This window comes from Calypte anna, chromosome 20 (genome assembly GCF_003957555.1).
Source record: "Calypte anna isolate BGI_N300 chromosome 20, bCalAnn1_v1.p, whole genome shotgun sequence".
In the NCBI taxonomy this organism is placed as follows: domain Eukaryota; kingdom Metazoa; phylum Chordata; class Aves; order Apodiformes; family Trochilidae; genus Calypte; species Calypte anna.
In genome coordinates, this window is record NC_044265.1 from 3,735,185 (window position 1) to 3,758,810 (window position 23,626).

General features: G+C 49.7%; 2 protein-coding genes across 4 annotated transcripts in view; both read left to right on the forward strand.

Moving 5' to 3' along the window:
* The window catches only part of EPB41L1 (erythrocyte membrane protein band 4.1 like 1), a 64,442-nt gene extending 54,692 nt beyond the window's left edge, over positions 1-9,750 (forward strand). Inside the window, exons 16-23 of one of the 3 annotated variants that reach the window (XM_030463145.1) lie at positions 2,738-3,136; positions 4,525-4,611; positions 4,996-5,079; positions 5,241-5,303; positions 6,153-6,248; positions 7,143-7,223; positions 8,189-8,308; positions 9,463-9,750. In XM_030463145.1, the coding sequence (XP_030319005.1) occupies positions 2,738-3,136; positions 4,525-4,611; positions 4,996-5,079; positions 5,241-5,303; positions 6,153-6,248; positions 7,143-7,223; positions 8,189-8,308; positions 9,463-9,471 (939 nt within the window). In that variant the 3' untranslated portion in view covers positions 9,472-9,750. Of the gene's footprint in view, positions 1-2,737; positions 3,137-4,524; positions 4,636-4,995; positions 5,080-5,240; positions 5,304-6,152; positions 6,249-7,142; positions 7,224-8,188; positions 8,309-9,462 lie in introns of all 3 variants that reach the window. The other 2 variants (XM_030463146.1, XM_030463147.1) reach the window with 2 other exon arrangements.
* A 3,742-nt stretch (positions 9,751-13,492) lies between these two features.
* AAR2 (AAR2 splicing factor) lies at positions 13,493-22,077 on the forward strand. Its single transcript, XM_030463280.1, has 3 exons — positions 13,493-14,317; positions 15,635-15,864; positions 20,295-22,077. Exons 1-3 carry the CDS (start codon positions 13,561-13,563, stop codon positions 20,460-20,462), a joined length of 1,155 nt encoding a protein of 384 aa, XP_030319140.1. The 5' UTR covers positions 13,493-13,560; the 3' UTR covers positions 20,463-22,077.
* The last annotated feature ends 1,549 nt before the right edge of the window (positions 22,078-23,626 follow it).

Genomic DNA, 23,626 nt, shown 5'->3' on the forward strand with positions numbered 1-23,626 from the left:
CATATTGGTGCTGCCTCCCAAGGCAGAAGAACCAGAGCAGCACACTGAGGCCATAAGGGACCTGCTCCATGAGGGTCCTGTAACTGGAGAGATGCTCTACACTACAGATCCCAAAGTACATGAGCCATACTGGGACTTGGTGTTTAATGTGGAACAAGATGTGCAGGGCAGAAGCCCTGCAGTAGGAGAAACTGCCAGGGACAGTGATCTTCCTCTGGGACAGCCACCACAGGATAAGTCTCCTGCCAAAGAAACTACTGATGTGCTGTCCTCCCACTCCCCTGTAGCAGGGTTGTTTCAAGGAAGCAAGACAAGCCCGTCCTCAACCTTGATCTGCCAAGGCAGGGGAGAGCTGCAAGTGAACAATGGGACACATCAAATAGAGTCTGAGGCATTGATGTGCACGACTGGGAGGACAGAAGCTGTAACCCAGGAGCACGGAGATGAGTCCATGGCCTCAGGTAGCTGGCAGGACAGTGAGAGCTACAAGAAAACCTCAGTGGCCTCTAAGATTAAAATGTTTGAGCAAAGTGAAGGGGAGCAAAGGGCAGCCCAGGAGGGACATCAGTGTGTGCCTGAAGCTGAGCCATCAGCAAAAGCAAAGGGGAAGACTGTTCTGGCACAGGATATGCTTTTGAACACAGGCTTTGCCTCCCCATGGACAGTGCCAGTCACTCGGGTGGAACCTGTGTCCAGCGTGGGCTCCTTAGCCCTGGGGCAAGGGGCTGGCTCAGGAGTCACCTCCCAGCCCCTCTCTCTGAAGGAAGATGTTTCTGTTGACCTGGAGCACAAAAGAGAAGACAGTGCTGACCTGGGCTCCCCTGACTCTGGCTGTGAACTCACACTGGCAGAAGCAGTGGTAACTCTTCCAATGAACTGTCCGGATGGAAAGCTCATGCGCATGTTGTGTAGCTCTTGATTCTGTTGAGTGGCTCCTCACACATCCATTGACTGATAGCTTCACATCCCCTGTCCTTTTATGTCTGTGTGTGCCGCCAGGCTTATATTTGCTGAATGCAGACCTGCTGCCCAGTTGGTTCATCAGCTTTTGTTTTGTGACCTCTCCCAACATTTTGGCTCCCTGGAGAATGCTGCTCGCCAAACCAGAGAGCAGGCACTCAGCTTCATGGCCAGGAGCAAGAAGGGGAGACGGGGGGTGGCTGAAGGAGCTGCGGCTCCATCATGGACAAGCACACCCCCCTAGCAGCGGTGTGCCCACGCTTCCAGCTTCACCCTTGCATTTCTTACATTGGCATCCCTTCTTGCTTAGCTTGCCAGCCTCACCCCCCCTCCCCTGTTTACGGCAAGCTGGTGGCTGGATGATGAAAAAGCTTTCTTCGCTCTTGTAAGCTCTAGATCCGCTCCTGTAGAATTCGTTTCCTTAAAACTAACCATTTTCTCTAATCCAGAGCAAATCTCAGGAACCAAGTGGGGAAGAAAAGGATTTATCTGACCCGTCAGTAAAATCCAGCCTGAAAGAAGAGAATGTAAAGACTGCTGGTCCAGTGGTCTTCCAGGTCTCAGTGCTGTTTTCCTAACTGCTTCTTACTGTAGTATGAAAGCTCACCTTAACCAGCTGAGAGCTGTGTGCTTCCAGCTCCTCTCCCCATTGCAGAGCTGTTATGTGTGTATTTATACATACACACACACAGAGCTATGTATGCAGGCGTCTTCCTCTTGAGTTTGTTTGACACCCTGTTTCTCATACCTCTCAACCTCCCAGCAGTGCTAAGGGAAGGTTGTGCCAGCACAGCTCGGCCTCTTGTGGGGACAGCTCTGGCTGCAGACTCGTGGACCAGAGTCTAGGAGGTGGATTTCCTCTGTCTTCAGCTGTCTTAGAGCTGTTCCTAAGGAAGAACAGCCTAGAGTTAGATGTGAAGTCCAGCAATGGGTGGTCTAGATTTTCCATGGCTTCATGGCAAAGTGTGGTGAGGGGAAATGTACCCTCTGGATGGCAGAGTTGAGAGGTATGTCTGTGTCTGGAGCAGAGCTAACGGAGGGAGATCATCCCTTGGCTCTGCTTGTGCTGTCAATTACACTGACCAAACACTCCACCATGTCATGGCTATGGCTCACCCTGGCTGTGAGACCTCTGGAGGGGCCTTGTTTTGTCAGTGGGGCAGATTCCCCCTGGTGCAGGAGCCACCCCCATGGGGCTGGTCCTTCTCCCCCCGTGGCGATGCTCCATGGGGCCTGTGCAGATGCTCAGTGGAATTGGCACACTCCTTTGCTTCTCCTTCACCGTGCGTGGCTGATGGGGCCCTTTCCTTTCAAACTCTTTTCTCTTCCCCTTCGTTTGTTTTTAATTTGAGTGCCCAACCTTACTGACGTGATAGCACTGGCATTTGAGCTGTTCCTGAATGTCTTAACCAACCTGTTGTTTTGCATACATCTGCTTCCACTGGGTGCACAGACGTGCCTCCAAGCTGACCAAGCTTTTCTGTGTGAGAGACTCTTTTTTTTTCTGAGATGATTAACTGCCAGTAGCCTTCTGGCAAAAGCAGATCGAGTAACGCTTCTCCTCCCACCCTACCCCTGCAAAGTCGCTGCTGTCAGAAAGGTTTCAGTCTCCGTGCTTGAGTTGTGTTTGACTCCACTCTGTGATGTTTGCTGCAGCCTTCTTCCTCCTCCTCCTCCTCCTCCTCCTCCTCCCCTCTCCCCGGTCGGCACTGCCAGCACTGCCTCTCCCCGTGGTGCTCACCGTCTCCATCTCTCTCCGCCATTGTGTCTCATTCAGAGAGCAGGCTTGAGGGAGGGAGCCGAGGAGAAAGCTAAACCACCTCGGCACCGGGCTCCCGAGAGTGACACCGGTGATGAGGAGCAGGACCAGGAGAAGGACTCGGTCTTTCTGAAGGACAACCACCTGGCCATTGAACGCAAATGCTCCAGCATCACGGTCAGTTCTACCTCCAGCCTGGAAGCAGAAGTGGACTTCACAGTGATCAGTGACTACCATGGCACTGCCTTTGAGGACATCTCCCGGAGCCTGCCCGAGCTGGACAAGGACAAGAGTGAAATGGAAAACGAAAGCCTGGTTTCCTTCCAGCACACTGGCAAAGTAGTTGCTGGATTGGAAGAGGATGCCAAGGGCAGGGAAAAGGTCTCCCAGCCCAGCTCGGATGTCTCCCAGCTAGAGGTACACAGGGACACCATTCCAAGACTGTCTTGGTGCCATCGTGTCTCCACGTTCCTTGTCTTGATGCCCAATAGTGCCTTGCTGGTGTGCACTCTCACCTTGGTTTGGAAAAGCATGCTAGCTTTCAAACAACCCCAGGTTCCTCTCTGGTGTAGGTGTTTTCCCCAGTGCATGTTGTCATCTGTGTTGCATGACTGTACCATGTGTGCTGTGCATTGGCTAACCAGGAGAAGTCACTGTCATCTCTTAATCCTCTGCATTTGGCTGCCTACCCTGTCCCGTGCACCACTACAGCAGGTTAGAAGCTGGGGAGGGCATGTTTCACTAACTGATGGCTCTGTCCTTGTGTTCTGCATGAAGTCAGTGAACAGTTTGTGTAGGCAAGAGAAAGGTGCTGCCAACTAACCTCTCCAGGCATGTGGGGTTGGGAGGGATTCAGATGGCAGCTTGTGGGAGCCACTCCAAAGCTTGTGGACAGTCATGGGAGGGATTATCATGGGGCTGAGGGAAATGCATGTGGGATGTGTGTAGAAGTTGAGTGAACACCACGGGGAGAGGACAGCAGTGCCAGCACCAGCTTGGACAAAACATAACCTTGCCTCTGCACCAGGCCAGGGCTATCTCCTGCCCCATCAGCACTGGGGCAACCCTCCAGCCCTGGCAGGTAAGTTCCAAATGCTGCCTGGACCTGCCAGAGTCCAGACCTGGAGCCAGGAAAAAGCTGGAAATTAGAGTGAGCTTTCTCTGAGCCAGGCTAGAAACCCTTGTGTGGATGCTGTGGGCTCCAGGGTCACAGCGGGGCAGTGGGCATGGGCCATCAGCTCCATGGTGCCCTGTGGCCAGTGCTGGGCAATGGAGGCATTTGCATTGGCTCCCAGATGTTGAGCACTGGCTCAGCATCCCCTGTGCAGGAGCCCTGGGCAGCTCCAGTCCTCTGTAGTATGGGAGTGATGGAAGCCTGTCTCCACTCCCCTGAGGCTCTGACACCCTGGGTGTAACCACAGCCACTGGGAGCTGCTGCAGATCATAAACCTGCTGCAGGGCATGAGTGAAATGGATTTGGTGGGTCTCACCCACCTTTTGAAGAACAGTTTGACCTAAGCCATGGTTTCTGTAAATCTGTCAAAAAAAAAATCCCTGAAAACACCAGCTGCAGAGCATCAGTTCTGATTTGGGGTATGTCAGTCACACAGGATACTTTGCATGGTGGCCATCTGCCCAGGAGAGCAGCCTGGCCTTTACTCTTTGCCCAGGTAGGGCTCAGTTTGATACGTGCAGGACGTTGGATGTGGCACTTGCAGAGGAGCAGGGCAGGAACACTGTTCCTGGGGGCTGGTGTGTGGGTTGGCATCACGCCTCAGGGCCTGTCTTGCTGTGTTTTTCTGCAGTCGTCATCCCCAAAAACAGATGCTGAGACCACGGGCCTGGGGCTGGGCATGAAGAAGCCTGAAGCAGACAGCTCCACTCCACACCAGGTTGGCACCACAAGCGAAGCCCAGGTGATGTGGTGGCTCTGTCCTCCTGTGGCCCTGATGGCTCTGCCAAGCCACAGTCTGGCAAAATCTGTCCTCAGGCAGCAGTGCTGGGAGGGCAGGGGGCTGAGTGGGGTGGGGCCTCTGCTCACCTTTTACTTGCTGGAATCCCCAAAGTATCAAACCAGAGCCCACCCAGAGATACTCTCTGTGCATCCCTGGCCCTATTGCCATGTGCTGCCACCTCCAGAGAGTGACAGCCACCACACATCCTGCACCACACACGTCCGTGCCATCCTGACAGTCCCTGCCTTCCTTTGGCAGCAATGAAATGTCACCCCCCTACCTGGCATCTCCAGGCTCACCACATCTCCTTTGCCCCACCAGGTGGAAGGAGGAGGCAGCCTGGGCAGCAGGGAGGCCACAGCCATGGCTCATGGTGGCACTGCAGAGACAGCTCTGGTGACCTCAGTAAGCAGGGCTGGCCCTTCACAGCTCGGGGAGCCACTGTCCCCAGCAGTCCCTCTGCTCTGGGGCCAGCTGTGTTGGGGGGGGTCCCTGCCCTATCCAGGATGTCTCTGTAGGGCAACCTGCCATGTTTGCCCTCACGTGCCCATCTGCTCTTCTTTCAGGACCACAGCACCAAGGCTGGGAAAGGGACCGTTCCCTCCGCAGACCTTCGCTCCCTCTCACCGGTGAGGGGGAGGATGTGGGGCCCACTGGCCAGGCCAGGTGGGGGGAGAGGGGGGACAGAGGGGACCCACAGACTGGGGATGGTCCCACAGGGCCCCTTCTGGTGTTTGCAGCACTGACACCATTGGCTGGGTTGTTATTACTGGGAAGAGCAGAAGGATGCTCAGGAGATTGGGGAGCAAGATGGCCCTGCCCATCACCTTTCTCCTGTGCCAAATGAACATCTGATGAAGGACGCTAATTCCTGAAAAATAGCCCAGTCCCTGATGAAGTCTCATAGTAGGATGAGATATCTTTAGTCCTAGGTATCCTACTGGGCCACCCAAGGCCACACTCAGTCTCCTGACTCCCACTGGAGGTGATGGATCTCAACAACCCTGCCTAGCAGCAGGGTTCCTTCCTGATTCAAGGGTTTTCCTACTCAGCTGCCTTGTTTTGCTGGAGTCCAGCATGGCCAAATGCCATGTGTCCAGCACTGTATCCATGCCAAATGTCTCCAGCACTGCATGGCTGGAATGGACAGAGCTAGAGGTAGCCTGAGAGCTCTGCACTGAAATGGCCCTGAGGATGGATGGGGATGAGTGAAACGCAGCTATGAAATCACATTCCCACTGATGAGGCACTTCCCTGCAGCTTGGGGTAGCTGTGGAAACCTATCCCTGGGCCCCAAAAAAGGCTGGGCCCAGCTGGAAGCACAGTGCAATGTCTTTTGTTCCCTTGCCATTCCTACCTCTTCCCATACCTGGCTGAGCAGGTGCATCCTTGTGGGAAGGTACCTGCTCTGTGGGACCCAGCACTGGGGTTCTCCTGGGGTGGCCTCACTGATGCTGCTGCTCTTCTCTGTCCTGCAGATCACCAGCAGCTCTGCTGGGAAGGAAATGCTCACCAGCATATTCAGTGCCACTGCTGAAACCCTCTCAACTTCCACTACTACCCATGTTACCAAGGTAAGAGCAGTTCCAGAGTGGGCAGGTGGGGGGTTCCTGATGGAAGATGTTGGCATTCGAGTGAATGGGTGGGTTTATATGGTGATTGGTACTGCAGAAAATGTCCCTTTCCTCCATAAAAAGCCAAAAAGCTGTGTGCTGTCCCACGGGTGATGGTGAAGCAGCACAGAGCTCCTTGCCCTGTGCCCTGTTCAGCCTTCCTGCCCTGCCTGTCCTGGCCAGCCAGGTGTGACCATAGGGGGCTGCAGGAAGGACCTGATGGGAACTGTGAACATGGGCTTGTTGGTAAATTAGGATGGCAGAAAGGCATTGTGGAGAGAAGGAAGAGCAGCACCTGAACATTGCTGAGCTCCTGAAGCCAGCTGCAGGGGTGGAAGGGACTTCAAATTCGGGTGTCAGCAGTGTGCATGTAAGTCCCTGCCCATGCAACTGGTTCCCAGGTGTACCTAGTGCCAGACACTAAGTCTCTCTAGCTCAAGAAGACCACAGCACCAGTGCTGGAGCATTTTGCCTCATGTCAGCTGTGGGGATTGTGTTTCTGTGGGTGTGTTAGGTTTCTTAGACCTGGAGTGTCTCAGGTAAGGGGAGGCGATGGTAAGAAATTCAGGGAGGTCCAGCTGCATCAGAGAACCTCACACAAAGTGCACGTAAATGAAAGCAGAAGGAGAAGTGCTCAGTGCCTGCCAGCCACCCCTTTTCCTTTCCTCCCTACATGTAGCCAGCTGTGTCTTTGCCTGTTCTAACCCTTCACTGAGTCAAGGGTAGTGGGGAATACACTAACCATGGGGGAAGTTCCTAAAGCGGTGCTGGCGTTGTCCCATGGGCAGAGCTACAAGCACCAAGAGCTGGCTTGTGGGAGAGCTGTGGGTGAGTGTTTTCCTTCTTCTTGTGCAGACTGTGAAGGGAGGGTTTTCAGAGACCCGGATAGAGAAACGCATCATTATCACAGGAGATGAAGATGTGGACCAGGATCAGGTAGGAGTGGGATGCCCTGGCTTGACCTGGCTGTGGCTGTCCCAGCAGCACAAGTGTCTGGTTCTGGCTTGTACCTGCTTATCCCTCCTTTCTGAAAACTGACCCCTCACCTCCCTTCTCTGTCTGGAAGTGCAGGTCCCCATGGGGTGCAGAGTCACTGACCTAAAGCCCAGTACCCCAGCCATGAAGCAGCAGTTGTATCCAGCACAGACACTAGTGATGGGATCACCTTATTTTCTTAAAGCATATTTCCAGCTGCCCTTTCTCTGTTGAAATACTCCACGTGATCCAGGTTCTTCCTCTCTTTTCTGTGTTCCCACTAAAGTCTGACTCACTCCAAGTTATGTTGCTTTGCGTCTGCCTCCAGGAAAAAGTAACAAAAAGTGACAAACTTTTACGATGAAACAACAGAGATCGACACAAGTCTCTAGGACTGCAGGGTCATTTTCCTGTAGCCTAACCCTTTGGGATTTTTTGCTTAAAAAGAAAAATTTAAGAGCTCAAGTATTTAAAAGGCTCTAAAAATTTTTTATACTATATAGATTTTTATATTGGTTTTTATACTAAATTTATAACTAAATTTTATACTAAATTTATACTAATTTTTTTTATACTAATATAGATTTTTCTAGGGTTTTGCTGCATGATTCTTTGCTTTTCAGTAGGGATCCTGTGATGCAGCACGTGTCTACAGAAAAAAACAGCAAGAGAAAGGCAGTGCTTTAGGCATCCCAAGGGTGTGCAAATTCTTGACCAGTGGTGGCCTTCAGCCTCTTCTGCTAGGCTGCTGTGGTTTCAGCTTTGAATGTCTGCATCCACGTCCTCCAGGAATCCCTTTCAGCTCCAGCTGCTTCCTGTTGGATGGTTTTGTCTGTCTGAGAACAAGGAATCAGATTTCAGGGAAGTGACCACAACTACTTCTGACTTCCACAAGTACTTCTGACCCAAATCCTTCTGGTTTCTAGGCACTGGCTTTAGCAATCAAAGAGGCAAAATTACAGCATCCTGACATGCTGGTAACCAAAGCTGTGGTATACAGAGAAGAAACAGAACCTTCTCCAGAGGAAAGGGACAAGAAACCTCAGGTATGTTGAGAAGTTACTAGATCTGATTTATCCCTGCTGCAGAAGGGGTGGATGTAGCTGGGCAAATGTCTCCAGTCCCCACCAGCTACAGGTGTTGATAGGTGTTCCTGCTCCTTGGCATTAAGTTTTGCAGCTCACTGTGATGGTGGCTTTGGCTATGGCCACCTGGTTGTGGTCAGAAAGCCAGTGCCATGCTCCTGAAAGCAATTCTGCAGCTATCTCCTTGCTGTCCTGCTCAGCAGAGGGATCAGACTCATTTGCATGTAAGAAGAAAGGACTTGCTTGTCCCTCAGAGCAGAGAGATCAAGAGGTGATCCAGTTTACCAGTTTTGTGGATGGGCTGAGAAACTTGACTACAAGTTCTGCAGAGCCACTCCAAAATAGCAGACCAGTGTTTGGTGTTTGCCAAAAACCAAAAAACCCAAAAAACCCACAAAAAGCAAAACAAAAGAAAACAAACAAACAAAAAAACCAAACCAAAAAGTTTCTTCAGTGCCCTTGTGGACTCCTGCCCCCCTCTAAACAACCCTCCTGCTCTGACCCCACTCTTCCCCATCAGCCAGGTTGCTGCAGCTCTTTGCAGGTAACACAGCCCAGCAGATCTCTGTGTCAGAACAGCAGAGGTGCCTAGTGGGAAGGAGAGGGAGAGCTTTTGAAGGCAGCTTCACTGCTGAAAAACGTATGAGCAGCTCTGTCACCAGCCAGGCTGCATTTTGAGAGGCCTCTTTGGACATTTTATATTTCTTTATGATATGGAGATTTTGATTGGCAGCTTTTATGCTTGGAAAAGCAGCCAGCTCTGTTGCAGCTTGGAAGGGCAGAAGAAGCTTTTTCATCTGCCTGATCTTACCTCCTCTTGCACAGCACCAACAAGTAAGCTCAGAGACTTTTGCCTCAGTCAGGGAGCCACACAGTTTGAGTTGAAGGGCTTGACATAAAGGAACTGTGCCCCACTGTTATCTCCCCCGTACCCCACCAGCAGCCCAGTGAGTGCAGAATTCCTGCTGGTTACCAGAAGTCCTGGTAATTAAATGTAAACTGGGGCCCCAAGTGTTTGCAACTTTACTGACTGGTGCTCTCATACAAAGAGGAGCCCAGGTACAGTCAAAGAAATCAGTTCCCCATGACTGGTCCTTTCCATCTGCCTTGTACAGGAATCTTGACCAACAAGTTGATGGAAGTTGGCATCTGTATTCAAACCTGGAGAACAGCGGAGAAGGAGCCTTCATGCTGGATTTGTCAGCAAGATACAGACATCCTGGCTGCAATGTTCATGGCGAGAGACAAAAATTAAAAAAAAAAAAAAGGAATAGCAAATATATATTATATATATATATATACATACATATATATATATATAAACAGGAAACAAAATGCATCCTTGCACTGCTGCTGTATGCTGGAAATGAATAGCAAACAACACCACCAACAAACAAAGCCAACCCTCTTTGCAGATAAATTGAAGAATTTACTGGATTGGAGATAAGATTAAAAAAATAACAATAATGTTGTTAACAATACAATAAGCCACCATCTTGCATGTTACATTAAAGGATACACAATCATGAGTTCATATGTTGTACACTGAATGGAAAGGAAAACTGCTTTGCAACAAAGCAAGAAATAAGCAAACTGAAATAACAAACCACAAGCAGAAAAGCAAAACCATTCCCCTCCTCTGGAAAGAAGAGAGAAAACCAGTTAATTTATTACCTAATAGTTATTTTCTGTTTCACAGGTGTGGTTTTGCCGTTACCCTCATTCCATGCTGGTTCTTTTGCATCTTTTTGGGTTCTGTTAACTCTGCCCCTTCCATTTCTTATCTTCTCTGTGCACTTGTCCAACCTCCTGTCCTCTGAAGGTATTTAAGAATGGATTTCATTTCAAACAATACATATATGTATATGGTTTCTCATTTATAAAAAAGCAGCCTGTAGGGTTTTCATATGGATGTGCTTTTAAGTTATGTATATTATTATATATAATGAGGGGGGAGGGAGGGAACAATACTGAAATAATTCAACAGTGATGGTCAATATGATGACAAAATTTTTAAATTATTAACTCTTTGATTGACTGTGGTTGGTGTATTTTGAGACTCTTAGATCATGTGGGACTCTCAGTCCTGCAGGAAGAAAATGGGGAAGGTTTCAAATGCTGCTGTTTTTCAGGGGGGGAGGGAAGGAGGTGGAAGAAGGGAACCATCCCACCGGCTGATCTGCAGTGTTTGGTGGTTGGATTTGGAGAGTCAGTGGTGACTTGGAGGGGCAGAGAAGGAGGTTAAGGCTGTGCCTCTGGCAGCTCTAGGCAGGATAATATCCCCAGCCCTCACCTAGAGCCATGGAAGTCAGCTGGGAGCAAGGTGGCAGCCACAGGACTGTGTTGATGGCTCTTCAGTGAACTGAGCTGTGACAGTGGTTGGGTAGTTTTGCTTTGTTTCTGGATCCCAGTAATGAGGTTATTTGAGCTTTGTAGTAGAGTTCAAGGCTGAGGGGTTCTCTCAGCCCTTTCTCCCTGGTGCCTGGGGTGTGATGGCAAGGGCTGCCCAAGGTATAGTGATGGAAGTTCTTCCCCCAGTGCTGTCTCCAGCACTGCAAAGCATTCCCAGTATCCCAGGTTGGACAAGAGAGCCCAGGCCATGCATGTAAAAAGTCAAGGAGATGTCAGTGGAGCTGTCTTCCCCCAGCTCGGCCTTTTAGCCACAGGCTTCCTCCACAGCTGCCTTTGGTAGGGGATCATGGGCCAAGCCTAGGGCCTTGTACACTGTGAACCAGGCAGTTAGAGAACCAGGCAGACTTGGAACCAAAATCCGTAAGGAAAGGACATAAACGGGTTTCCTTTTCTCTTGCTCCTGCAGAAACAGAAGGGCCCACAATTCTGCACCATTTTGCCTTTAGTCTCCCACCCCTCACACAGATTGTGCCCAGAAGCAGGTATGTTTTTGGCAGGTCCTGTAATAGCCCTGAGGATGACCACAAGTAGTAGAGCTCATGCCATGAGGACATTTTGTGGGCAGACTCTGCTCACAGCCTTTGCTATCCTAAGAGAGAGAATACTCTGGCAGCTGTGTATGTCCCTGTGAGGTCTGTTCTCCTTCTGGCAGGGAGGTTTTTCCTGCAAACACAAAAGGCATGAGCACAGGCTGCTTGGCATGCGGAGAGCTGCTGGCTGCCACCAGTGCTGCCAGGTCGTGAGGGTCTCCTTCCATCTAAGAGCCTTCAGCTACCTTTAGAGCTGACCCCCAAACGGAAAAGAGTTAAGGCAGTTGTAAAGAGGCTGCTTTTCTCTCTTTTATTTTTTTTTCAGTACACCCAAACCAGCTGGAAGTAGTTGTAGCCCTCTTAAAGAAGCAAGTGGCAAAGGACCTGTGCTCTGCACAGTGCTTGTGTTCATCAACACACTGCATGTTTTGTACTCAGAGGAGCCCACCTGCCTTTGGCACCTTTAAAGCCTACCAGAGGCTACTGTGAAACTCGATACTTGCTTTTGACATTGTGTACAGTTATAAAATCTAAGGGTACTGCTAAATTAGTGACCTTACAGAGTTAGACTTGTGTGCTTGGACTGAGGTGTGTTACGTTTGGAGTGAGCAGATCCAGTCCTTGGCTTCCGCAGCGTGTGGCAGTGCTTAAAAAACTTAAAATAAAATAAAAAGGAGAGAGAAAAGTTCACTGCTTTTTCACCCAGTGAGGTGTGGGTTTCTGCTGCTCAGCTATACCTGAGGCCCTGCAGGCTCAGCTCCCCCAGCCTGCCCATTGCCTGGCTCTGTTTCAGATAGCTGATCACTTCTTGTTTTCTTCCAGGGGCCTTTCTGTTGAATGGGGTGGGAGACACGAGTGCCTGTTTTTACCCAATCCCACAGATCCATTCCAAACCTGGCCTGCAATTGCATGAGTAATAATAACAGTAACAATAACAATAATTAGAATTATTTTTATTTGAGAAGCACCTTACCAACCAACTGCAACACTCTGTTGTTCCCTCACTAACTCTCCTTTTCTCTTTCCTTGTTCTCCCTCTCCCCCCTTTGGTCATACTCCTTTTCAGTGCTTGGTGGTGTATGCGTGTGTGCTCACTGTTCTTGTATTCAATAAAGGTGAAATAAATGTGTTTGATGCTAAATCAGCTTGGGGCCTCTGTGGACTCTTTCCTACCAAAAAAAAGATGAAGATCTGAAGGGAGGACCTTGCAGCCAGGGTCTGTCCATACATGGAAATCCCAGGATCTGCGCTGTCTGAGGATGATGCAAGGTTGGGCATTGCATCTGGTGGAGCTGGGGGTGGTGGCATGAGGGGCAGCCCCTCCTTGGAGGCACCTTCAGGCTGTGAGAGTGTTTGTGAGGATGCTCAAACGGCAGAGAGGAGGTGGCAGCTGTCCCTGAGGTCCCTGACTGCCTGTGTCCCCGGGGGGGAGGCTGAGGCACTGCAAAGCCATCCCTCCCACCACAAGGCTCCTGCTTCTGCCTTGCTGCCAGGGGCTCCATCTCTTTGTCCTCTCAGTCACAGAATCACAGACTGCCAGGTTGGAAGGGTCCTCAAGGATCATCTGGTCCAACCTCTCTAATACTGTTTATGTGAGATGTCTCAGCACCCTCATCGAGCTGAGACTTTGAACATTCCAAAGTGGGGGAATTCACCACCTCGCCTGGGAGACCCTTCCCATTTCCCGGAACCTCCCCAGGAGCACCTTGGGCCTTGTCCTTGTAAATCAGGAGTCTCCACCTTACTTATAGCTCCCTTTTAAGTCCTCTAACATCGCAATAACGTCTCCCCTAAGCCTTCTCAAGGCTGAAAAGCCCCATTTTTTCCTCAGCTGTCCATCCCTCCCGCAGCAGGGCTCTGGTCCCTCTGTCCCGCAGCTGGGATCTCAGCCCTGGCCCCGATGGGGACCCCAGGGACGGCGCCTGCAGGGGAGCTGGGCCGCCCCGAGCCACGGAGGGGAACGGCTGCAGGAAGGGGGTCTGGGTAGCCAGGGGATCGCTGAGGCGGGGGGCACGGCCGCCTGCAGTGCGGGCCCAGGGCTCGGTACCCGAAGCGGCCACCCGGGACCCTAGGCAGGCAGACTCCGGTACCGGAACCGCCGGCCGCGCCCGGAACCCGCCGCACCCGGGAACTGCCCTGCCCGGGACGGCTGCGCCACCCGGGCGCTTCTCGGAAAGGACCGGGAGGGCTCGGCGGCAGTTCCGGGCGGTGAGGAGCGGGCCCGGAGCTGCGGGGTTTGGGCCGCTCAGCCCCGCACAGCCCCGCACAGCCATGGCGGGTCCGCGGCTGGAGCCCGAGCTGGCCAGGCAGCTCTTCTTCGAGGGCGCGGCCGTCGTGGTGTTGGGAGTGCCCGAGGGCACCGAGTTCGGTATCGATTACAGCAGCTGGGCCGTGGGCCCCCGGTTCCGCGGCGTCAAGATGATCCCGCCGGGCCTCCACTTCGTGCACTGCAGTGCGGGGCGGGCGGGAGGCGGCCGGGAAACGGGGCCCCGCACCGGGTTCTTCCTCAGCCTGCAGCGGCGGGAGGTGCGGGTGCTGCGGTGGGACGCGGCCACCGAGGCGGTGGGGCCGGAGCCGCCGGGCGCGGGGGAGGCCGAGGCTTTCCGAGAGAACTTGCGGGAGATGGATCCGTTCCTCGGGCCCTACCCCTACGAGACGCTGAAGAAATGGGTCTCGCTCAGCAGCTTCATCAGCGAAGCGGCCATGGAGAAGCTGCAGCCGGAGAGCGGGCGGATCTGCGCCTTCTCGGAGGTGCTGCCGGTGGCGGCCGGGAGGCACAGCCGGGACCGGGCGGAGCAGCGGCTGCCGCCGGTGGACACCGAGTGCCGGAGCTACGCCGAGGGGCTGGCGCGGCTGCCCCGCATGGAGCCCAGAGCCGGCACCCAGATAAGGTTCACGGAGCTGCCGAAGCAGATGTACCCTGACGGTGCCACTCCGGAGGAGATAACGAGGCACAGCATGGACCTCAGCTACGCTCTGGAGAGGGTGATGAACCAGCGGTACGCCAGCCAGCCCCTGGGACTGCTGGGTGAGTGCCGCCTGGCCTCCGGGAAGCCCTTTGCTGCTTCAGCTCTCTGTAAAACGGGAGCCCCGGGATGAATCCAGCGCCTGCTCAGTGAGCCCCGTCCTCGGCGCCCCGGTTCTGGTTGCGAGGGTGTGCGGGCGTGGTGCGATGTGTCTGGAGCTGCCAGCCTGACACGTTTGCCTCTCGCACTCCTTAGCGCTGCTCTTGGAATTCAGTTTGCCTCCAATTGAGTCATAAGCAGCAATTGCAGGGCTGCATCGTGTGTAAAGGAGGCAAGAGCCTTTGAGGACAGAACTTAGGGAGTTCTGGGAGCACTAGGGGGGACAACCATGCAAAGTTTCCCGTTCTGCTTCCCGTGTGGGTGGGGAGGTGGTGGCAGACACCCAGCCCAAAGTAGTCGCCGTCCCACTCAGCAGTGGCAGCTCCGCCTGTGCAGCCGACGGCTCTCGGCGGCAGGTTTGGGGTTTGGCAGCCCTGCTGCAAGAGAAGTTCTCAGCGAAGGCTGGGATTCCGTGTCTGGCCACAGGGTCTCAGTTACTCGCCAGGTTTTTTTGACAGTTTGTGATATGAATAAATATGAAAAGGGTGGGAGGTCCTGAAACGTGGTTTTGTTTCATGGCAGAATGGATGGAGGGCTTGTGAACCCATCTGAGCTGTAGCCTGGCGGCAGCTGAGCTTTGGAATAAGCCTTTGTTTTTTATTTCTTCCATTTTTTTCTATTTTAACATTACAGCATTAATTTTTTAATAAAAATTACCAAAGGCAGTTGTAGGATGTACAAAGAAATAATTACTTTAGGGAGCAGTGAGGTCATTGTCCTGGCAAAAGAGCTGCTGCTGAGTGCCCAGTGAGATGAACCCTGCCTCTTCATTCAGTGTGGAAGAAGCATCTGTTAATGTACTGCTCACCCCTCCCAGTGCTCCCACAGCCCTTGTGTTCCAGGGCAGTAGCACTTCCATTCCTGTGTGGCTCTGGAAAGTGCCTGCAGGATAACTGCAATGTCTGAGCTCTGGTTTGAGTGCCATTTGGAGAAAAAGGAATGACACTGGACTGGACTCCCTGAAGGTGATAATTACAGGTACAGGTACAACCTGCATGATTATGGTTTGTTTTTTTCTCCAGCTGAAGAGCATTAGGAAATAGTGTGTGGGTTATTGATTGCTATTAGCAGAATGGCTGGAAGGGCAGAGTGCATCTGCAAAAGGCACTCCCAGAGTCTTATGCAATCATTTACAGAGTTTTCTGAGAGGACATGTATCTTGGATAGGTTTCTGCTCTTATGTATGTTTTGTTTTCTTTTCTTTTGCTAAATATGTGCAGCTGAGTTGCAGTTTGCTTTCATCTGCTTCCTGATTGGAAACGTCTATGATGCATTTGAGCACTGGAAAAGACTCCTAAACATCCTGTGTCGATCTGAAGATGCCATAGGGAAGTATCAAGACCTTTATGTCAATCTCATTTCTGTGCTCTATCACCAACTCAATGAAATCCCAGCTGATTTTTTTGTGGACATTGTCTCCCAGGACAACTTTTTAACCAGCACCTTACAGGTATGTTTGCAGCTATTGCTTAAACAGGGGGAGTGGGAGGACAGGGTGTACAGGGCATGAGAACAAATTCAGGGAGATGCTGCAGAAGGAGTTAAGCTGCAGGGGAGTCAGGGAGCCTATCTAAGCACGTGCATATTTTACTTTTTCCCTTTTTTTTTTACAAAGAATGATTGTGTTTGCTTGTTACCTCAGAGCATGATCTGCAGTTCAAGCTGTGCCTAGAGGAATCTCCTGCTGTGTAAAACTGAGTTAGTTGCATGCAGAGAGGCCAGCAAAGTGAGGCAAGGCTAATGGGAATGGTTGCAACAGGAAATGAGGCCTTTGCGGCCTTTGTTATGTTGCAAATAGTGCTGGAAGTTGCCTGCTCCATTGGCCTGTTTTGAGAGCTTGGGACTGACCAATGCAACTGGACTGTACCAGCACATATTTTCTAAAAAATTTAAAGGCATTCAACTACATTAAGCTGGACAGCTAGGAGAGAAGCTGAGCAACTGCAAGATTGTTGCAGTTTACTGTTAAACTGATTTTTTTTTTCAAATGCCATTTTTTTGTTGTTGTTGTTAAAAAAACAACAGGAAAACAAACAACAAAACTTTGGCTCAAAAGGCTGCTGATGCTGCCTTCTTGTGCTTCGTTTACAGAGAAGTTGCAGTGAAACTGTAGTGAGTATTGGACACTGGTAGCATTTAAGAAACCTTTCTGTTCCTGTTAGCCTTTTGCGAAGATGAAGATATCCTATAACCAAGTCATTATCCAGAGGGAATTTGTGTTGAGTTCAAAGTGCAGAAAACAGGAAACTGCTTCTGCTGAAGCAGGCCTGGGCAAATCTGTAATTCAGCACTAGTGAAAACAGTCACTCCCACCAGTGACAGAATCACAGAACCATCCAGGTTGGAAAGGACCTCAGAGATCCTCAAGTCCAACCCTTGATCCACTCCCCCCGTGGTTCCCAGACCATGGCACTTACTGCCACATTCAGATGGAGAATCCACCCCCTCCCTGGGCAGCCCATTCCAATGCCTGATCACCCTCTCCATAAAGAAATTCTTTCTAATATCCAACCTAAACCTCCCCTGGCACAACTTGAGACCCTGCCCTCTTGTCTTGCTGAGAGTTGCCTGGGAAAAGAGCCCAACCCCCCCCTGGCTCCAACCTCCTTTCAGGGAGTTGTAGAGAGTGATGAGGTCTCCCCTGAGCCTCCTCCAGACTAAACTTATGATCATGCAAACAGCTCAGCAAACATTCTTATCAACACTTGGCTTAAAAAAAGAAAAAGAAAGAAAACCACAGCCTGTAGTGGAACAAAGCAATCAGATGCCTCTGATTACCGAGAAGTGGGTGTGAGCCTGTATCAAATCCACCTGTGCCCAATCAGGGCAGGCCCCCTATTGAGCATGTGCAAGACCAGGGGGCCAATAAAAGGTGAGGCTCACACCCACCGACTAGCTCACTTCCGAGCTAGTCAAGAGAGTGTGCTGGTAGCTCGCTGAGCGACAGACCAATCTTGCTAGTTCCACTTTGTGGGCAATAGACTTAGAGCATGGCTCACAAGTCTATATCGCAACACTGAGTTAGACCTTGAGGCAATGATCCCTGAAGAAAGATTCGTCTTGCTACACGTCTTGCTACATTTGGTGGAGAACGGGAGCAACATACAGACATCTAAAGAAGCAACGTACAGGCGTCTAAAGAAGCAGCAGTGTGAGGAGCTGGCAAGAGGAACATTCTCCCTGATTTGAAAAAATGCCTGGGCTAACACTCTCCCTGAAAGGTATGATCAGCAAGCTCTTTGGATTGGAAACCCCTGAGCAGAGGGAAGCCAAGATAAGGATTCTCTCTTTGGAAACCCCTGAGCAGAGGGAAGCCAAGAGAAGAGCAGATACAGGAGGGAGAAGAACAACTCAAGTCGGAAAGGCAGAGACTTTGTGAAAAGTATATGTCTGTATGTTTGTAAGCTAGGGTTAAATCCCATAAGCTATAAGTGTATGTTTGTAAAAAAAAAAAAAAAAAAAAAAGGGGGGGGGGAATGTAGAGAAACAAGATAAAGCAGGTGCCTTGAGTTGCCAAAGAGTGGGTGTGAGTCCACCTGTGCCTGGTTAGGACAGGCCCCCTATTACCAGGGGGCCAGTAAAGGTGGGACACACACCCACAGAGGGCAGCCCAGCTCAGCTCACTCTTGTGTGAGGCAATGGAGGAAGCCAGCAGCTCATTGAGCCTCCGGAGCAAGAAAGGCTCTTCCTGCAACAACAGCCTGGTTAAGCTGGTGAAACTCAGCAATAGAAACTTAATCCCAGCAGAAGCAGTAGTCAATTGTATTGCAGGTACTTGATGCAGATTGGTAACATCTTCTTTACAGGGAGTGGTTGCATTTCCTACTTGTAACCAAGTTCTTGCTGTAGGTTTGGAGAGGGGGAGAGGTGTCTGGTTTTAATTTGTTGGGTAAAGTATCATGGGAAACATTTCTTTAATCATGTGACAGTCTTCACTTTTTTTGGAATTTGAATTAAGAAAAGCTGATGGATTCACTTTGGATTCATGGGAGTCCCAACAGAAGAAGGCCATGAAATTGTTGGAGTGAGTGCAGAGGAGGCCCAGGACAATGATCCAAAAGAACATCAGCTCCTCCTCCCTTTGAAAACGGGCTGAGAGAGTTGGGGTTGTTTAGCTTGGAGAAGTGGAGGCTGTGGGGAGACCTTGGAGCACCTTCCAGCTCCAGGAATGTTGGGAAGGGACTTTGGACAAGGGCTTGGAGGAATAGGATGAAGAGGAATAGGATTGGATATTAGGAAGAAATTCTTTCCTGTGAGGGTGCTGAGCCCCTGTCCCAGGGTGCCCAGAGAAGCTGTGGCTGCCCCATCCCTGGCAGTGTCCCAGCCCAGGTTGGATGGGGCTTGGAGCAACCTGGGCTGGTGGGAGGTGTCCCTGACCATGGCAGGGGGTGGGACTGGGTGAGCTTTAAGGTCCCTTCCAACTCAGACCAGTCTGGGCTTCTATGTTTTGGGGTTTTTTTGTTTTTTGGGGTTTTTTTGGTGATGTTTTTTCCATGCCATTACAGAACTGCAAAACCTAGCTTTGTTTGCAGCACAAGGGTTGTGCTGACCAGCCTTCTTCCCATCTGATGGGAATTTTGACAGCACCCTGTCTTAGGAAACCCAAAACCTTTTCTTTTTGGTTATTTGAGTCTTTTTTCCCCATGGATTTCATCAGTCTGTTTTTTACTTAATGTGTCAAAGCTGATGCCTTTAGGTTGCTCTACTGGTCTCAACAATCCCTGTTCAGCTGTAGCCAGAGTCAGCACATTGTTAGGAACAAAGAAAAAATTTGTCTTGTGATTGAACTGAGTCTCTCCTTGCCAAAAGTTATGTTTCTCTGTTCGTGTGGGATTTCTCTGATCTGCTGAAATGTTGCCAGGGATCCTCTGGGACTTGCTTTACCCAGTCAGTGTGTGTACACAGCCATCAGAGTTAAGAATCTTAACTGTATGTGGGCAGGAAAGTTGGAAGGAGTGCAAAGTGGGGGGAGTTCATTATCTCTGTTAGCTTTGGCTCAGCTTTTAATGCAGCAACCTTAGTTCTGGAGTTTTGATAGAAGAGAAAGTACATAACCACCACTGAATATGCACCCCTAACAATGTTTAAACAAACAAACAACAAATGAAATAACTCATTTAATGTGCAGTTCATTAAGGAGAAGTGGCAAATATAATTCTTTAATATTTTTCAATAGTGGCCTTGCTGTGTGAGCAACTCCTGTTGTAAAGAGGCATTTTCACAGTAGAATGAACAAAAAAAAAGGCAAATTGGCCTAAAGCAATGAACTTTGCTGCTTGTTGTCAGTGTTTTATCCATCTGTCAGTAGCTCTCTCCCAAATAAGAACTTGGTTTTCCCCCAGAGGGCTTTCCCCTTGTATAGTGCAATGATTTTTTTTTTTCCTTTGGCCCTGAAATAAAGTTTCTTCCTATGGAAATTCTGTATCATGAGATGGAAGAGGAGCAGAAGGTGGCTGCTGTGAAATGGGCTCTTTGAAAAATGCCCTGTGCAGTTTTACACATGTCCTTTTGCTTTAGCTCTCAAACTGCCAATAGAAGCTGTGAAAAGTTAATAGATTTGTGTGGAAGAACAGATGGAAAGTTTGTTCAGTTTTCAGTAACCTGTGCTCAAAGGAAGGGCTGAGCTGGGGGTGTGTTTCCAGTGAGATCCCATTCTTCTCTTGCCTTCAAGGTTGCTTTATTAAGTCTCCTCTGTATCCTAAGGTGCTGGTGATACAAAAAGCTTTGGGGGGTCTCCTGGTCCACCCAACCATGAAAAAGATGTGGGCCTTTCTTACAGGTGCTGTGTGGTTCTATCCTGTTGATGCCATCTTTGCAGGAAAGAGCTGCACAGCTTGTGCCATGGCTGAATTCTTGCTGACCTCTACTCTCTTCTTTTAGGTGTTTTTTTCCTGCACGTGCAGTGCTGCTGTTGATGGGACCCTAAGGAAAAAGGCTGAAAAATTCAAGGCTCACCTAACAAAGAAGTTTAAATGGGACTTTGAGGCAGAGCCTGATGACTGTGCTCCTGTAGTGGTTGACCTTCCTGAGGGTGTACAGGTGGACTAAGCAAAATACTTGCTTAGAAATAAGAATCTTTCTAAAATTAATCTTTCTCCACATCTTCTCCAACCTTGCCAACTTCCTAATAGCTGTTTCTGAAGCCATCTCCTCTTTCTGCTGTAGAAGCAGTTGTGGAAAACCTGGGAGTACTCCTAACTTTGTGAGGAGATCAGAACTATTGGGGGAATTTGAAATCTATCATGCAGCTACTTTGGACACCTTGGTTTTTTTCCTTAGCTCTTTGGCTGCATCTCTTCATTCTGGGCTTAGGTGACGTCAACATTCCTCCTGGTTCCTTCCATCCCCCTGGACATGACACCCTGTTTGGAGAGTACCTGTTGTTCACACTTCAAGCCTTTGCTGCACTGATTTGATGCTACCAGAACTAGAAGTGGAAGCCCACATGAGAGGACATAGCAGTTCCTGAGAGTGTGAACTTGGGTGTGAATTAAGAAGTTCTGCTCTGCTGAGGATTGCATTACAGCCATGTAACCATAACTGTTTCAAAACTATTGGGTGCTCATGCTGCTTACTGTGATTTATTGCAGTAATCTGTTGTGGAGGAGGACTCTAAAGCCACAGCAGAACTCCTCCCATTTCATACCCCTGAGCTATCTTCTTCCTCCCATTCTTCTTAAAGCCTTTTGAAATTCCTGCTGACACTGTTTAGCCTGATGTAGAAGAAAGTTATCAGTTTGGTACCAAAAAGTAGAGTTATTGGACAGTAATCACCCAGGTCTTGAAAAAGGGAGCCAGCATAAAATGAAAGGTCAGACTTCCATGTGAACTTCCCCTGATTTGTTGTAACTGGAAATCTGAAGTATTTTCACTGGTGCCAGTCTTCTTTATCCCTATTTCCCACAGGTAGGCTGTAAGAAAACTTGAGCTCATTCAGAGCTTCACAGGGACTTATTTCTACCACTTGCACATTAATTTTCTTACCTGTTAGACTCCTTCAGGAACTTGTCTGTATGCATGCCTAACAAGATAATACTGTTTGTTAGTCTTTTATAGTTAAAATAAATCTCATGAGAGCCTTGCCTACAGAAAACATCTGTACATACAGTTTCTCAGTAATTTAGCCAAAGCTTTTGGTGATGCTGCCCTCACTGGATGTCCAGTGACCCCAGAGGTAACAGCACAAAGGTGTCTGCCACATCCTCACACGTGGCACAGCACAAAGCATGGTTGTGTTCTGGGAAGAAGGGGTGTGGTGAGGTGTTTCCAGGTAATTGGGGACTTCCTACTGGAAGAGCTGTCAGCTCTGCTCTGTTGCTTGGGGCAGTTTTCTCCTTTCCAGGGTCCTGCATGCTGCTGCCCTGGTACCTTGGTTTATCCAGTGTACTCCATATTGACCTTATTGGCCCTTAGGGGAGGTTACTCTGATTTGGCAGGTGTTTTCTTCTTAAATTCCATGCTTCCCTGGCCTTGACATCCTAGAGGTGTTTTGTACTCTGATGACTGTGCTCTCCTCTTGCCTTCTTGCTCTTTGTTCATGCCTGCAGGCAGTGCTGGTTTTGCAGTTGCCTGTTAGCCAAATCATTTGTCATGACTGGTCCTTCCAGCTTGGATGAAAGATGCCTTTTGAGTTTGTTGGCTCTTTGCACCAACCTGATGTCTGCTTCTGTTGCCTTGGAGTAGAACACCAGTCATTGATGTAAGTAGTGAAGGTAGCATGGAGCCTGGGAAGCTGCCTGTCTGGGCAGGAAAGGAGCAGTGCTCTGCTGCCCAGGCTGGCCAGGCAGTGTCTGTGCTTTGCAGGCTGTCCCAGCCATGCTCCCACTTGTTTGTGGGAGTTAATTTGAGTTTGCCTTGTTAAATCTCAAAAATAACTGAAAATTCACTTTCCAAGTGTGTAGCCTTCAAGTTCCCATAATGAACTACACTTGGCAACTGAGAAAGAGAATACAATAGTACTTTCATTGTGCTTGTTTTTCTTTTTGCAAGGCTGTTAAAGGGAGAGGTTGTGTCTCTAGACACACAAAATAAGTGGGGAAGAAACAGGCATTTTGGGACACAGTCCCTTTGTTAGATATAAAACAGAAGCAGTGAACTTTCAGCCAAATACAGGCTGAGGTGTTCAGCATTGTCCATTACATGAATCTATTTCACAGTGTGAGGGGAAAAAGTAAGCTGTCTTATAGGAAGCAACATATGTTGGATGTTTGTGAAGGGGTTTATAAATTTTGGGAGCTAAGACCATGCTGTTGTCCCTATTGAAGTCAACAGGAACAAGTGTGTAAGAGGAAAGTGGTCTCATGTAATAAAAGGAATTTGTTTTCCTGGCCTTACATAGCCTTAGGCCAGCTCTGGCTGTGATGACTCTCCCCCTTCTTCCAGCTAAGATGAATATAATGATCTGAAAGCAAAAGAGATTGTGTGTGTGTGTGTGTGTGTGTGTGTTTGTAAATCTGCATTACTGCAATTTAATGAAGTGCAATTTGTGCTGTGTTTGCAACACTGATTCAGCAATGAATTAGGGTCAGGACAAGCAGCTTTCCATGTGTTGTGAGGTGGCACTGAAGCATGAACTACATCAGCCTCCTGCTTATGTGGGGAGTTGTCCAGCTGCCAGAGTTGTGCAAATGAGGAAGATTGGCAACTTTCTGCTTTCACAATGCTTTCACTGCACATTGTGTTGGAGTGTGGGCCCTGCCTAGCACTGGGTGAGGATAGTTGCTTGTGGCATGGGGCATCCACTGGATACCCCCAGAGATGTCCTTCACACTGCATTTACAGCAGGGTGAGGGTATAAAACCCTCAGAGCTGCTATTAATTTTTTGCCCCCACTCTCTTCCTAGGCTTAGTAACATTTACCCAAAACAGAGTTTTGGGATGCAATGATAATTATCCTGTATGGGACCTTGGTGTTGACCTCCACCACTCTGAGGAGAGTTCTGTTTTGTTTCATTGACCCTGCAGATTCAAAGATGTGGAACGTGTCACCTGAGGCTGTAGAAAGCTGCCTTCCTGCCCCAGGGTTGTAGCACAACCTTTTTTTTAATTGGAAGAGAAATGGCAGATCTTGCTCTGCAAGTTCATGTGGCTTCCTTTTTGATTCCTACCACCTCTTCCCCATAAGCCAAAAAAGCAGGCAGACCACTTCTGTCTGTCTTTCTTTCTTTTTTCTGCCAGTGTCTCCATCTCATGTCACTGATGAACATCCACAG

What these genes read in the sequence shown, in the direction of transcription:
- AAR2 (XM_030463280.1), top strand. Translation starts at nt 13,561, where the DNA reads ATGGCGGGTCCGCGGCTGGAGCCCGAGCTGGCCAGGCAGCTCTTCTTC. An exon ending in CCAGCCCCTGGGACTGCTGG is followed by an intron (nt 14,318 to 15,634) that starts GTGAGTGCCGCC and finishes AAATATGTGCAG; the next exon opens with CTGAGTTGCAGTTTGCTTTC. An exon ending in TTTTAACCAGCACCTTACAG is followed by an intron (nt 15,865 to 20,294) that starts GTATGTTTGCAG and finishes CTCTTCTTTTAG; the next exon opens with GTGTTTTTTTCCTGCACGTG.